This window comes from Lithobates pipiens, unplaced genomic scaffold (genome assembly GCF_037356315.1).
Source record: "Lithobates pipiens isolate NorthernLeopardFrog02 unplaced genomic scaffold, aLitPip1_a1.2 Scaffold_23, whole genome shotgun sequence".
Classification (NCBI taxonomy): domain Eukaryota; kingdom Metazoa; phylum Chordata; class Amphibia; order Anura; family Ranidae; genus Lithobates; species Lithobates pipiens.
The window spans coordinates 305,217,605-305,233,194 of NW_027507785.1; the positions used below are offsets into that span (position 1 = coordinate 305,217,605).

A 15,590-nucleotide genomic window follows, 5' to 3' on the forward strand; every position below is an offset into this window, starting at 1 on the left:
TGTGGGCAGTGTGGGCACTGATTGCTGCCACTGGTGGGCTCTGATCACTATCATTGATGGGCACTGTATGCTGGCATTGGTGGGCATGGTATTTTTACACTTTATATATTGTAATCAGGGCACTGATGATCAGTGCCCTGATTAATTCCCTAGCTGTACCCCTGTGAGGAGATGCCGCTGATTGGCTCTCCTCTCCTCACACTCTGCCAGTGTGAGGCGAGGAGAGCCGATTACCGACATCTCCGTGTTTACATTTGAACGGCTATGATTGGACATAGAAGATCACATGGTTAAAGAGCCGCGGACACTCTACACAGATCGGGGTCACACCGTGTCCTAGCAACACGGTGCGGCCGCGATCGCTTCACGTCATATGATGGTGGCCCAGAACAAGAGCTGCACCGCCCCGTCGTCATTTGACAGTGGGTGGGCGGCAAGTGGGGTAAGCAAAACATTTTTTTAAAAACATTGTCAGTGCTTGTTCCACCAACAAAATTCAACATCACGTGACCTTCTGCGCCTGTCCTGTGCCTGTCCTTAAAGTGGTTGTAAACCTCATACATGAGGGGACGTGGCTGGGATGTGAGAGGAGAAACACGTGCAGAGACTGAGCTCCGCTCCTACATTTATTCTGCAGGCTATTACTTATCAGCTGAAAATCCTCACAAACTACTTTTTCACAGTCACCCTGGGGTCCAGAAGGGCACATGGCACTCCACGGGCACCTCCACTGTCTCTGGGTAAGCTGAGTTCATCCTCCACCACAGCCATCTTGCCCCCGAGGTTACCCACTCCTACAATGTCAGTCGGCACCCAAACAGCCCAGGTGCCGGAGGCCTCATCTCATGCACAAAAATCCTGGCTGCCATAAAGGTGGGCAACAACTCCGTGATGGTCAAAATAGACCACCTGGTGACGGATGTCAGCCTCATCCGTCATGACATGGACAAATTTAGGTCCTGGTTTACTGAGGCAGAAGGCCGCATCTCCCAGCTAGAGGACTCCACTAGGTCTGATTCACGAGACCTCCGGCCACTCTAAATCCAGGTCAAGGCCCTACAAAAACAAAGCCATAGACACCGAGAACTGGCTTAGAGGGAACAACGTCCGTATCTTGGGCCTACCAGAACGGACAGAGGGGGTCAGGCCTGCCGAATTTGCAGAATCCTTCCCTCACCACACTGCTGGACCTGCCTGACATGCGGCACAGAAAGAAAGAAAGAAAGAAAGAAAGAAAGGAGGATGAAGGGAGAAAAAGAAAGAAAGAACTAGGGTTGCCTCCTGTCCGGGATTCACCCAGACAGTTCGGGTTTGGAATCATGCGTTTGGGTTTCAGACTGCCTGAAACCCGGACACATGATTCAGACTGGACTATGGCTTTCCAACAGGGTTGCTGGCTGCAGTTGTGTAAGCCGAGTGTCTATTACACTCTCTTTCACACTGCCCAAAGCCAGCACTAACAATTACCCCTCCATCCACACAGATGGGAGAGGAGAAAGGGCTTGATCTGCTCCTCTTCCTCCCGCCCCTACAACTCTGTCTGCCCACACTCCAGCAGCCTCAGCTACATCTGGATATGAGGTTATGACTGACGAGGGCTGAGTGAGCTCACCATCCACCCCTGTCTGTGATTGAAGTCTCCCCCCTTCTCTCTCCTGCCTCTGAGTGAGTACAGTAAGGTAAATCAGGGTTCTCAGAGCAAACCTTACTTCAGAGTTCCCCTTTACACCAGTTCCCTGTCATCAGGAGCAGCGATCAGTGTGGTGTCACACACAGCCACGCCCAAAGACAGTTATGCCGACCATACACGGTTCGAATTTCGAAAGAATTTTCTTTCGAAAATCATATCTAAGAATTTTCGTATGAATTTCGCACCATTAGTGGGCTGCAGCAACAGCCGATTTTCATGCAATTTCAGGAATCGGACATGTTGGCAATTTTTTGAAAAACAAACGATTTTCTAATCAATGATGGGAGAATCGTGCGAGAAATGTAATAAGAAAAGAAAATGTACGGAGATAAAAGAAAATTTACTGAGAGAAAAGAAGATTCCCGGCCAAGAAAATTATTTTCTGTAGCAACATGAGGTGAAATTGAAGGCTTGGTCAGCCGAATTTCGAAAATCAATGGTGGCGCCATCAGATCACAAAAAAAAACGAATTTTCTGATTTTGAAAAGAAAATTCGTTTGAAATTCGACCGTGTATGGCCTGCATTAGAAACACACCCCTAGGATACACTTAAACCCCTCCCCGCCCCCTAGTGGTTAACTCCTTCACTGCCAGTGACATTTTTACAGTAGTCAATGCAATTTTATAACATTGATTGCTGTATTAATGCCAATGATGGTCCCAAAAATGTGTCAAAATTGTCTGATGTGTCCGCCATAATGTCGCAGTCATGATAAAAATCGTTGATCGCCGCCATTACTAGTAAAAAAAAACAAATTAATAAAAATGCCATAAAACTATCCCCTATTTTGTAGACTATAACTTTTGCGCAAACCAATCAATAAATGCTTATTGAAATTTTTTTTTTTTTTACTAAAAATATGTAGAAGAATACGTATCGGCCTAAAAACTGAGGAAATTTTTTTTTATATATATTTTTGGGGGATATTTATTATAGTAAATAGTAAAAAATAATGCGTTTTTTTAAATTGACGCTCTTTTTTTGTTTATAGCGCAAAAAATGAAAACCACAGAGGCGATCAAATACCACCAAAATAAATCTCTATTTGTAGGGGGAAAAAAAAGGCATCAATTTTGTTTGGGAGCCACGTCGCACGACCGCGCAATTGTCAGTTAAAGCGCCGCAGTGCCCGAATTGCAAAAAAAACGCTCTGGTCAGGAAGGGGGTAAACCCTCTCGGGGCTGAAGTGGTTAAGATAAATGATGGCTGCAGCAACAATACACACAAATGCCTCTTTTATTACTTGTTGGTGCAACACATAGCGAAGCAACCGCTTCTCCCAACCCAACACACATTGATCTATGGCCCCTGAATACGTGGTTTCTGGGCCCCCCCTAGGGCAACGTGAATGAGAATTTTAGGATAAAGCAATGCCTAGGCACTCAATCTCCCCTCCCCCGCCACAAAACACAAATTTGTACCAAGACACGTCGTTAGTACAAACTGTCACATTGTTGGTGCAGAGAGCGTGTTTTTATTTTGATTTCTACTACTTCTTCTTTTTTTTTTTTTTTTATTTACACTTCGTATTTGGCGTCTGTTGTGCGATTTTCTTAAATACTCTTGTGAATTTTTCGGAATTTTCCCGACACCTGTTTTCGGTGTGGATGATGTGCACAGGGAGCCTCTGCAGAATGTTTGTTTCATGTGTGAAAGCTAACTGTGAATCCCCCCCCCCTTCTCTAATCTCCCTTCTCCTGCTGTTTATCTAACCATATGTCCCCCCCCCCCCCCCCCCCGTTACACAAACTGCTCCAATCCACGTATCACTATATACAGGGGAAGGAAGGTATACAGTATACTGAGCCCAAAATCCTTGTTTTGTTTCAGCTGCAGCAGAGAGAGGTCAGAACATTTGGTTGGTTGTTGATTTTTGTTGTTTTCCTATTGGGGGCAAGTGTGATCTACTGTTGGAAAAAAGTACAGATATAAGGCAATTTTTTGTAAAAAAAAATGCCTTTAACCACTTCAGTCCCGGAAGAATTGACCCCCTTCCTGACCAGGCCATTTTTTGCGATGCAGAGCTGCGTCGTTTTAACTGACAATTGCGCGGTTGTGCGACACTGCACCCAAACAAAGTTGACATTTTTTTTTTCCCCACAAATAGAGCTTTCTTTTGATGGTATTTGATCACCCCTACATTTTTTTTGTTTAACCACTTGGGTACCGCGCTATTGCCGCATGACGGCATTAGCGCGGACCTAGATTTCCGGGACTACGTCTATTGACGTCGTCCCGGTTACGAGCGGCCTGCGCGCCCCCTGAGGGGCGCGCGCGGCGCGCTCTGTGATCGGCGAGTCTATGAGACTCGCCTGATCACCGATCCGTGCAAGGGGTCGATCCCGACCCCTTATCACGTGATCAGCTGTCAGCCAATGACAGCTGATCATGTGATAGAACGGAGCCGGTAATCGGCTATTATTCCTCCTCGTGCTGACAGCGCGAGGAGAAAAAAAAAAAGCCGATCACCGGCGGCCGTGATCGGGACATCAGTCCCGATCACGGCCAGCAATGCAAGGCACCACATGCCACCTGCCAGTGCCCACCTGCCTCCCGCAGTGCCATCCTGAAGGATAAATAAAAGTAAAAGTAAGTGCCCCCCGTCTGTGCCCATAGTGCCCACAGTGCCACCCACAGTGCCACCCACCGTGCCACCCCACAGTGCCACCCACAGTGCCACCCAATCTGCCTCAAAGGTGCTGCACCCCAGTGCCGCCCATCAGTGCCCAGCAGTGCCGCCCATCAGTGCCCAGCAGTGCCGCCCATCAGTGCCCAGCAGTGCCACCTATCAGAGCCACCTATCAGTGCCACCTATCAGTGCCCATCAGTCCCATCTATCTGTGGTACCTATCAGTGCCCATCCGTGCCACCCATCCGTGCCACTTATCCGTGCCACCCATCCGTGCCATCTTATCTGTGCCCATCAGTGCCGCCTTATCTGTGCCCATCGGTGCCGCCTTATCTGTGCCTATTAGTGTCGCCTTAACTATGCCTATCAGTGCCCACCAGTGCAGCCTATCAGTGCCCACCAATGCAGCCTATCAGTGCCCACCAATGCAGCCCATCAGTGCCCACCAATGCAGCCTATCAGTGCCGCCTTATCAGCGCACTTCAATGAAGGAGAAAAATGACCCGTTTGCAAAATTTTATAACAAACTATTAAAACATGATTTTTTTTATTTTTTTTTTGCATCTTTTTTTGTTTGTTTAGCAAAAAATAAAACTCCGAGCTGTAACTAAATACCACCAAAAGAAAGCTCTATTTGTGGGAAAAAAATGATAAAAATTTCATTTGGGTACAGTGTTGTATGCCCGCGCAATTGTCATTCAAAGTGTATCAGCGCTGAAAGCTGAAAATTGGTCTGGGACTGAGGGGGGTTTAAGTGCCCAGTAAGCAAGTGGTTAAAACAATATATTTTTTACTTTCATGCTATAATAAATATCCAAAAAACAAATTAGCCAATCAGCCAATCCCCAGTAATGGGCTGGCAGGGGGCAGAGCTTACCTCATAGATAGACCTGCACCATTTCAGCAGGGGCAGTCGGGTGGAAGATGGAGATAGAGTGCTGAGGAGGTTGTGGTGGCCCTCAGTGCCCGTTCACACTACCGCAACTTGTCAGGCGACTTAGTCGCCTGACAAGTCGCGCTTCATTCTGTACTATGGAACCGTTCTAATAGGAGCGACTCAAGTTGCTCCGACTTAGAAAAAGGTTCCTGTACTATTTTTGGGGCGACTTCAGGCGACTTGCATTGACTCCTATACAGTAGTCATTTTGCAAGTCGCTGCTGAAGTCGTGTGCAGGTCGCGTCTGTGAGTCGCGCTGCAAGTCGCGTCGCCCCTGTGTGAACGGGCACTCAGGGGTGCCCCCTGGTCTGGAGGAGGAGGAGGGGGGGCCCTGCCTTGGAGCGGGGGCTCGGGTGCTGGAAGGATCCTGCCATAACACACAGGAGTAAGCCCTTCCTGGAGGCAGGGTAGCAAAAAAGGACAGTGTAAGTAGGGCTTGTAGTTCTGCAATAGCTGGAGGACCACAGGATGAGCACCTGGCTCTTTCCTCTCCAGCCTGACAGTCCCTGAACACAGGGGCGGCCTGTCCATTGTGGGCGTACGGGCGCCAATTTCCCTATCCACTGCCCTCCCTATCTATGCGCCAGACCTCTTTCGGGACACCTGAATTCCTATGGGGGGGGGGGGGGTGAGCGGGGTGGTGTTTTTTGAAGCACCCGATTAGCGCCAGAGGCTCTAATGGGCTTCAAAATAGGGTGGGCTCGGGGCACAGAGCATTGCGTCTGAAGCCTACCCAGGTGTGTTGCAACAGCAAATGAATATTCGCTGTTGCAACACTGATCCTCCTCCCGGACATTTGGGAAAAGGGTCTGATACCGGTCACCTGATTAGCTGAAAGGACAGGAGATCCTATGGGATGCCTAGGAGGAGGGAAGGACATGCACGGTGCAAGCGAGGAGGAGAAAACACAGGAGGCGATGCCCAGTGTAGAGTGATGTTCATCAATGCCCCCAATGCCCCCCGATCCCTGACGCTGCCCGGTGTGCCTGCTGCCTAGATGGGGTAAGTGCCAGTGGACCGGAAAGCAGCGGGGGGGGGGGGGTTAAGGTGCCGCGCGTGGGGGGGGCTGAACAGCTGTTCTTGCAATCAGGGAGGCTCAGCATCACAGCGCTGTTGCTATTTGCTGGGATGGTCTGCAATGCAAGTACAGCATACCCAGAAACACCCACCCCTCCAGGCTTGCAGCAGTCCATCACGACAACATGATATTTTCATAACTCCTCCCAAGGGCCAGCCCACTGCTTGCATCTGGGCCGAGGGCAATTAAAAGACGCACTGAGGCAGGGTGGTGTTATATTTCCAGTAGGTCATGTAATATTGTGAATGTGAGGGAACTCAAACACACTATATATCACCCCTTTTTTTTTATTAATAGAATATAAAATAAGAGCTTGCTCCGGGTAAATAGATGCCAAACATGTCAAGCCTTACAGTGGGTCTAAAGGCCTTAAGTGGATGTTTTTTTAGTTTTTTTTTAACCCTTTCATGACTAAGCCTATTTTTGGCATTTGGTGTTTACAAGTTAAAATTCATATTTTTTGCTAGTAAATTACTTGGAACTCCCAAACATTATATATATTTTTTTAGAAGAGACTCTAGAGAATAAAACGCAGATTGTTGCAATATTTTATGTCACACGGTATTTGCGCAGCAGTGTTTTAAACGCAACTTTTTGGGAAAAGGGATACATTCATTAATTAAAAAAAAAAAAAAAAAAAACAGTAAAATTAGCCTAATTTTTTTGCATAATGTAAAAGATAATGTTATGACGAGTAAATAGATACCAAACATGTCACACTTTATAATTGCACGCACTCGTGGATTGACGACAAAGTACGGTACCTAAAAACCTCAAAAGGCGATGCTTTAAATTTTTTGGACGGTTACCAGGTTAGCATTACAGAGGAGGTCTAGTGCTAGAATTATTGCTCTCGCTCTGACGATCACGGTGATACCTCACATGTGTGAGTTGAACACTGTTTACATATGCGGGCGCGACTTCCGTATGCGTTTTCTTTCCTTCGCGAGCTCGCAGGGACGGTGGGCGCTTTAAAAAAAATTTTTTTATTTTTTTTATTTATTTTAAAATGACTAAATTGTTTTAAAAAAATAAATAAAAAATTGATCACTTTTATTGCTGTCACAAGGAATGTAAACATCCCTTGTGACAGTAATAAGTGGTGACAGGTACTCTTTAGGGTGGGATCGGGGTTCTAAAAGACCCCCCACCCCTCCTTTACACTTTAATGTATTCAGATCACTGAAAACGGTGATTCTGAATACTGTATATATTTTTAAAACCGGCGCCATTGACAGCCGAGTAAACGGGAAGTGATGTCATGACGTCGCTTCCGTGTTTACTATTAGGATAATGGAACGAAGCCGATTACAGCTTCGTTCCAGTTCCTCCCCAGCAGCCGGAGGCAGCGGACGTGGAATCGGTGCTCCTGATCGAGCGGGAGCACCGGTAACAGCGGCGGGGGGGGACGTCCCCTCCCGCTCCTCCGGCATAACAGCCAAGCAGCTTTTAGCCGCATCGGTTGTTATGGCTGGATAGCCAATCGTCCACTGAAAAAAACGGTACCTGGGTGATGCCTGCAGGTGCGGGCATCATCCCGGTATACCCCCCGGAAGCCAAGTAAGCAGATCTGCGTATGCTCGGCGGGAAGGGGTTAAATAGCAAACGTGTTATGCCCCATACACACGGTCGAAAATTCCGAGAGAAAAAGTCAGATCGGATTATGTTGTCGGAAATCCCATCATGTGTGGGCTCCATCTGACTTTTTCCGTTGGAATTTCCGACACACAAAGTTTGAGAGCAGGATCTAAAATTTTCCGACGACAAAATCCGATCGTTTAAATTCCGATCGTGTGTAGAGAATTCCGACGCACAAAGTGCCACACATGCTCAGAAAAAATTTGGAGACGAAAGCCATTGGCTACAAGCCTCTAGGTAGTCCCGTCGTACGTCACCTCGTTCCAAGCGATCGGATTTTCCAACAACTTTGTGCGACCGTGTGTATGCAACACAAGTTTTGGCCAAAATCTGTCTGAAAAAATCTGAGGGATTTTGTGGTCGGAATGTCCGACTGTGTGTAGTTGCTCTGTGGGTTTTGCACAGAGCGGCCCCGATCCTCCTCTTCTGGGGTGCCCCGGCGGCACTCTAGGTACCTCCTCTTCATTGGGTGCCCCCCGCGGGAAGCCGCTTTGCATGGGGGCACTCGTCCGAGTCCCGCTACTGCGTCAATTGACACAGACAGTGGGAGTCAGCCCTGCTCCCCCAGATGTTTTGCCAGTAATGTAGATGTATAAGTGATGGGTACCCCATTTTTTAAATGGCCCTGAAACTTCAAAAAAACAGAGACCAAAGGTCGCATCCTGCTAATGAGTTTACTGAAGCCTTATTTAAGGCGGACCTTCAGTCATTTTTTCATCTTTCCATTGATTAAATCTTCTGCCCTTGTTCATACAAAGCATGAACAGCGATCTGTCATCTCCCCTACACAGTCCCCTCCCCCCTTCAGTTAGAACACACACTAGGGAACACATTTAACCCCTTGATCGCCCCCTAGTGTAAACCCCTTCACTGCCAGTGACATTTACACAGTAATCAATGCATTTTTATAGCACTGATCGCTGTATAAATGACAATGGTTAGAAAAATGTGTCAAAAATGTCCGAAGTGTCCCCCATAATGTCGCAGTCTTGATAAAAAAAATAAAAAAATAAAATCGCTGATCATGACCATTACTAGTAAAAAAATTAATAATAATAATAATAATAATAATAATGAAAATGCCATAAAACTATCCCATAGTTTGTAGATGCTATAACTTTTGCGCAATCAATATATGCGTATTGCGTTTTTTTTTAACCAAAAATATGTAGAACAATACGGATCGGCCTAGACAGAGGAAAAAAAATTGTTTTCTTTATAGATTTTTGGGGGATATTTATTATAACGCTGTCCTCTCCTCTCTAGCAGCCCCTGTCCTTCTCTGACGAACAGACAAAGCCTCGGCGTGCAAGTGGTTAATTCTCCTCGCCTGTGCTCCCTAGCAACGGCTCTGCGCTCGGCTTGTTGTGCCTGAAACCGGCGCATGCGCAGTTGCAGCAGCGAGGTGTAGGTCGACGACGTGTGTGACGTGACGCATTCTTGTCAGAACTGACAGAAAAGAACATGGGTGATCAGGCGAAGTTACAGAGGGAGACTCACCGCAGGCTGGCCCAGTACAGCTCTCTGAGAGGTACACAGGGAGTATATACAGGGGAGGGGGGATGTATATACTCCAATAATGACGTGTACAGTGCTGACAATTCCTGGAGGATCGTCCTGTGTACTCACCTCTGTACCGGTCTGCAGGCGGGAAAGTCAGGACAATACCTGCAGGAGCCGGTCAAGAGTCTCCCGATCTGTGTAACTCTCCATACAATCACCATACACGGTACTATCTGATTGTACACTCACTATACAATCACCATACACGGTACTATCTGATAGTACCATGTATAGTGAGTGTACAATCTGATTGTACAATCACTATACACAGTACAATCACCATACACGATACTATCTGATTGTACAATCACCATACACAGTACAATCACCATACACGGTACTATCTGATTGTACAATCACTATACACAGTACAATCACCATACACGATACTATCTGATTGTACAATCACTATACACAGTACAATCACCATACACGATACTATCTGATTGTACAATCACCATACATGGTACTATCTGATTGTACACTCACTATATAATCACTATACACGGTACTATCTAAATGTACATTCACTATACACAGTACAATCACCATACACTGTACTATCCGACTTTCGGTTTACCAAAGCGGTGCGATCAGAGCCCCTCCCTCATCTCTCCAATCAGTCTATACAATGCAGCCGCTCCTTGCATTACATATGGAGGAAATCAGCGGGGACGGCTCCAAGCATACCTCCGGCTTTAGAAAGGAATTAGGCGGATCTCGGTACACATAGACGGAGTCGGGGATTGGAGTAAAATGAACGGTTTAAGAAAAGAACACGACTCAAAGCAATTGTACATAAATAAATAAAAAAATAACAGTTAAATAACTGTACCTGGTGAATAGAAATGGATGTGAAGGAAGAGGGGACCCCACTGGTTGTACGCCGAGCTGAGATTATGTCTTGACGCGTTTCCTCTACATCAGGGATATGCAATTAGAGGACCTCCAGCTGTTGCAGAACTACAAGTCCCATGAGGCATAGCAAGACCCTTGACAGCCACAAGCATGACACCCAGAGGCAGAGGCATGATGGGACTTGTAGTTTTGCAACAGCTGGAGGTCCGCTAATTGCATATCCCTTCACTATATTGTCAAAAGTATTGGAACACCTACCTTTACACGCACATGAACTTTAATGGCACCCCAGTCTTAGTCCGTAGGGTTCAATATTGAGTTGGCCCACCCTTTGCAGCTATAACAGCTTCAACTCTTCTGGGAAGGCTGTCCACAAGGTTTAGGAGTGTGTCTATGGGAATGTTTGACCATTCTTCCAGAAGCGCATTTGTGAGGTCAGGCACTGATGTTGGACGAGAAGGCCTGGCTTGCAGCCTCCACTCTAATTTATCCCAAAGATGTTCTATCGGGTTGAGGTCAGGATTCTGTGCAGGCCAGTCAAGTTCCTCCATGCCACACTCGCTCATCCATGTCTTTATGGACCTTGCTTTGTGCACTGGTGTACAGTCATGTTGGAACAGGAAGAGGCCGTCCCCAAACTGTTCCCACAATGTTGGGGGCATGAAATTGTCCAAAATGTCTTGGTATGCTGACGCCTTAAGAGTTCCAAGAGTGCAAAGCCCAACCCCTGAAAAACAACCCCACGCCATAACCCCCCGCCCCCTCCACCAATTGATTTGGACCAATGCACAAAGCAAGGTCCATAAAGACATGGGGGAATAACTTGACTGGCCTGCACAGAGTCCTGGCCTTAACCTGATAAGACACCTTTGGGATGAATTAGAGCGGAGTCTGGCCAGGCCTTCTCATCCATCATCAGTGCCTGACCTCACAAAGGCTCTTCTGGAAGAATGCTCAAACATTCCCACAGACACACCTTGTAGACAGCCTTCCCAGAAGAGTTGAAGCTGTTATAGCTGCAAAGGATGGCCAACTCAATATGGAACCCTACAGAATAAAGCCTCATACACACGATAGGACTTTGTACAAACTTTCCCTTGGATTTTTGTACAAAGGGCGTCGGCCGAGAACTTGTATTTCATACACACAGCAGGACTTTTTCAGCCAAATTTGCAAGTTTGTTGTCAAAAAGTCTGATCGTGTGTATGGATGGGCCTTAAGGGTTCCTTTTTTTTTTTTTTTTTTGTAAATGTCACTTCCAGGACAGATTTCCGGAATCGCCGACCGTCATTCAATCCTCTTCTCTATCATCCGATCTCCATGACAAATCACAAGTTGCCGCTCAGCTTCCATCTCCAGTAATATTTGCTGAAGAAGCAAAAATCTGACGAAGTGCCCCCCCCCCCCCCCCCCCCCCCCCCGGGGACCCGTGTGATAGAGAAAGCGTCCGGGAGCAGATTCATAAAAATCTATCAAATCGCCTGATTTCGCCGTTCCTCCTCGCCGGTATCCAGACTTGTCAGGCGATCTTCAGACGAAAAAAAAAAAGAAAAGCGTGTTCTTTTAATTGACTAAAGCAGCTGTCACTGAATATTTCAATGCGCGGAGATGAAACTTAATTACGACCTATTCTTTGCGATGTTCCTGGCGCGGCGTACATGCGAGTGTAATTGCTGAAGGGGGGACATGACAGGTACTCATTTGTTATGCACGGTGTGCGTCTTTCTCTATTGAGAAGGACCAGTCGGGTGGGATCCGTAGTTAACCCCTTACCATCCGGGTGCTGTTGCTAAAAAAAAAAAAAAAAAAAAATTGCCCACCGCCGCCCCCCCTTATATCTGCCAATTAGTTCTGTAACTGACAGCTCGGCTTGCAGGGAAGTCTGCTGCAGCCAATCAGAGCCTCTGCTGCAGCTGAGGTCATCAGGGACTTTTGTTTGGGGTCACTGATTGGTTTAGGGTTCCTGTCCATGATAGGGATGTTGCTGACTTGTCTTGTAAAAGCCCAAATCTTCATGCCAGGGAGGTGGAGGCGGAGCTCCTGAGCATGTGATCACCGATTGTCACATGACTGGGAGCCCATCCAACCAGAAACGGTGAGAGCTCAGTCAGTGTGCTGGGAGCCCCATGAATGCACATACATCATAGTGTTAAAAGTATTGGGACACCTGCCTTTACACGCACATGAACTTTAATGGCATCCCAGTCTTATGGCCCCGTACACGCGATCCGAAGATAATGCGACTTTTTCCGCCTAATAGTCGCAAGTAGAAATTGAATAGGTTACTAGAGTCACGAAGATTCTCGTATGACAGAAAAAGAATCAGAAGTGATGTCACCTGTTGTAATGTATTTGTATTTTCGGACAATAGCTGCATGCACTAAACGAAAATCCTGCGATCTGGTATCGTACGAGGAAAATTTTCCTGTTTGTCCAATCGAATAACAATCGGATGATTTGTCGTGATCGGTTCTCGAAGCTATGTACTAACGATCTGATTATCGCACAATCGTATCCAAAGCGGTATTTTTCATCCGATTTTCGGATCGTGTGTGCGGGCCCACTAGTCCGCAGGGTTCAATATTGAGTTGGCCCATCCTAGTTGCATATCCCTGCACTATGTTGTCAAAAGTATTGGGACACTTGCCTTTACACGCACACAAACTTTAATGGCATCCCAGTCTTAAGGCCCATACACACAATTGGATTTTTTAACAACAAACATGCAAATTTGCTGTTTTGGACCAACATCCGACCGTGTGTACGCTCAATCGGACAAACTTTTTTGGTTTTCATTGAACTTTTGTTGGCTGTGCGAACGGACAAACTTTCTGGCAACAAAAGTCAGATGGAGCAAAGTCTGATCGTGTGTACAGAAAACCATAGGACTTTTGTACAAAGTACAAACAGGCATGCTCAGAACCAATGGAAAAGATCAGACAACAATACAGAAGTTGACCAAAGGTGGCAGTAAAGAGCAGAAAAACCACATGATTTGGTGAAAGTTGGCTGAAAAAGTCCTGCCGTGTGTATGAAATACAAGTTCTCGGCTGATGCCCTTTGTACAAAAATCCTAAGGAAAGTTTGTACAAAGTCCGATCGTGTGTATGAGGCTTTGCAATCACTTTCAGTCTAAAATATTCTTAAAAAAAAAAAAATGCAAAAACGCTTAAGAATATTTTAGACTTAAAGTGATTGTAAGGGCCGGTTCACACTGCGGGCGAGGCAACACGACTCGCCTCGCCGCTATCTTACAAGTCGCCCCCGTTCTGTACAATGGAACCGTTCTGAGAGGAGCGACTCGAGTCGCTCCGACTCAGAAAAAAGGTTCCTGTACTACTTTCGGGCGACCTCGGGGCGACTTGCATTGACTTCTATACAGAAGTCATCTGCAAGTTGCCGCTGAGGTCGCGGCGAGGCAAGTCGGTGTCGCCTCGCATCGCCTGCAGTGTGAACCGGCTCTTAGGACTCGTGTTTGTTATTTAAAAAAAACAAAAAAAAACGAACCCTTACAATCACTTTAAGTCTATAATATTCTTAAGCATTTATACATTTTTTTTAAAGAATATTTTAGACTTAAAGTGATGGTAAGGGTTTGTTTTTATTTTATTTATTTTTTTATTTTTTTAAATAACAAACATAACAAACCCTTACAATCACTTTAAGTCTAAAATATTCTTTAAAAAAATAAATAAAAAAATAAATAAAAAATGCAAAAACCTTAAGAATATTTTAGACCTAAAGTGATTGTAAGGGTTTGTAATATTTGTTTTTTAAAAAAATAAAAAACACAAAAAAAACCCCTTACAATCACTTTAAGTCTAAAATATTCTTAAGGTTTTTGCATTTTTTATTTATTTTTTTAAAGAATATTTTAGTCTTAAAGTAATTGTAAGGGTTCGTTATGTTTGTTATTTAGAAAAAAAAACGAACCCTTGCAACAAACAAACCTCGAGAGCTTTCACACTGTAGTGGTGCTCTGGCAGGACGGTAAAAAATAGTCCTGCTTGAAGCATCTTTGGAGCGGTGAAGGAGCGCTGTGTATACCGCTCCTTCCCATTCAAATCAATGGGGCAACGCAGCTATACCGTCAGCAAAGCGCCGCTGCAGCAGCCCTTTGCGGGTGGTTTTAACCCTTTTTCGGCCGCTAGCGGGGCGCTTTTAGCCCGCGTTAGTGGCCAAAAAATAAATACCTCTGCAAATATGACGGTAAGGTGCCGCAAAAAATATCGTCCCTTTACCGCCGACGCCACTCCAGTGTGAAAGGGGCCTTAAGCTTGTCTGAGAGGTCAGAAAAAAAGGGGGCAGAGAGCTGAATTTACACACGGCAGAGTTCAGTGAGGAGAGTTCTGAGAGCTGATTGGAAGGGAAGGAAGGGACACCCCTTCCCTCTTTCCCCTTTCCTCTTTCCCTCTTCCAAACAGCACACAGGAACAGAGCTGAGGCTGTCAATCACAGGCTGCATTCTCTTGATGTCAGGAAAACTTGATAGCAGAGGAATGAAGCAGCAGACAGAAATGACACTTAGAGCCTTGGAATGAGACAAGCACACACTGTAGAGGGATGGATATGCTTTGCTTGTATTTCATGTCTGAGGTTTACTACGACTTTAATGAAATATTTTATACAAGTCACATTGCATGATATGAAGGATCACTTTATAAACTCGACAAAATTAACAGGATTACAGTAAAATAGATTTAACAACCACTTCTCGTTCCCCCGCTATCTAAAGCCCCACCGCGCCTCCCCCCTCCATTGCGAATAACATTTCTGTTTTCTAATGTCTACAGGTAGAGAAGCGCAGCCTGGGGAATTCTGGGATGTGATTGTCATTACAGCGGCCGACAAACAACAAGAGAGCACCTATCAGCAGCAGATTGCTGATAAACTAGCCAGAAAAGAACTTCCTCTCGGAGTTCGTTATCACGTTTTCTCTGATCCGCCGGGACCCAAAATAGGTGAGCTCTTCAGCTATTTTTATAATTGGAAGTCTTAAGCCTGAGCGCAGCGTGCACAAGAGCCGAGATTCCATCTGTGGGGGCTTTGTGTCTGCCGCCTTACACCCAGCTCGCCAATTAGCGTGTGATCCCAGCCTATAAATATCCCACCCTCCCCGAGCCTTATTGTTCGTTAGAGAGAAACAAACCGGCGTCCCCTCTAATCTTCCCTCCATGACACTCCACTTCCCCCCCC

At 46.0% G+C, this 15,590-nt stretch overlaps 1 protein-coding gene across 1 annotated transcript in view; it reads left to right on the forward strand.

Annotated features, from left to right (window-relative positions):
- Window positions 1–9,371: 9,371 nt before the first annotated feature.
- Window positions 9,372–15,590, forward strand: part of LOC143926589 (fucose-1-phosphate guanylyltransferase-like) — a 29,730-nt gene continuing 23,511 nt past the window's right edge. Inside the window, exons 1-2 of the mRNA XM_077450473.1 lie at window positions 9,372–9,504; window positions 15,188–15,355. Of these exons, the coding sequence (XP_077306599.1) occupies window positions 9,438–9,504; window positions 15,188–15,355 (235 nt within the window). The 5' untranslated portion in view covers window positions 9,372–9,437. The remainder of the gene's footprint in view (window positions 9,505–15,187; window positions 15,356–15,590) is intronic.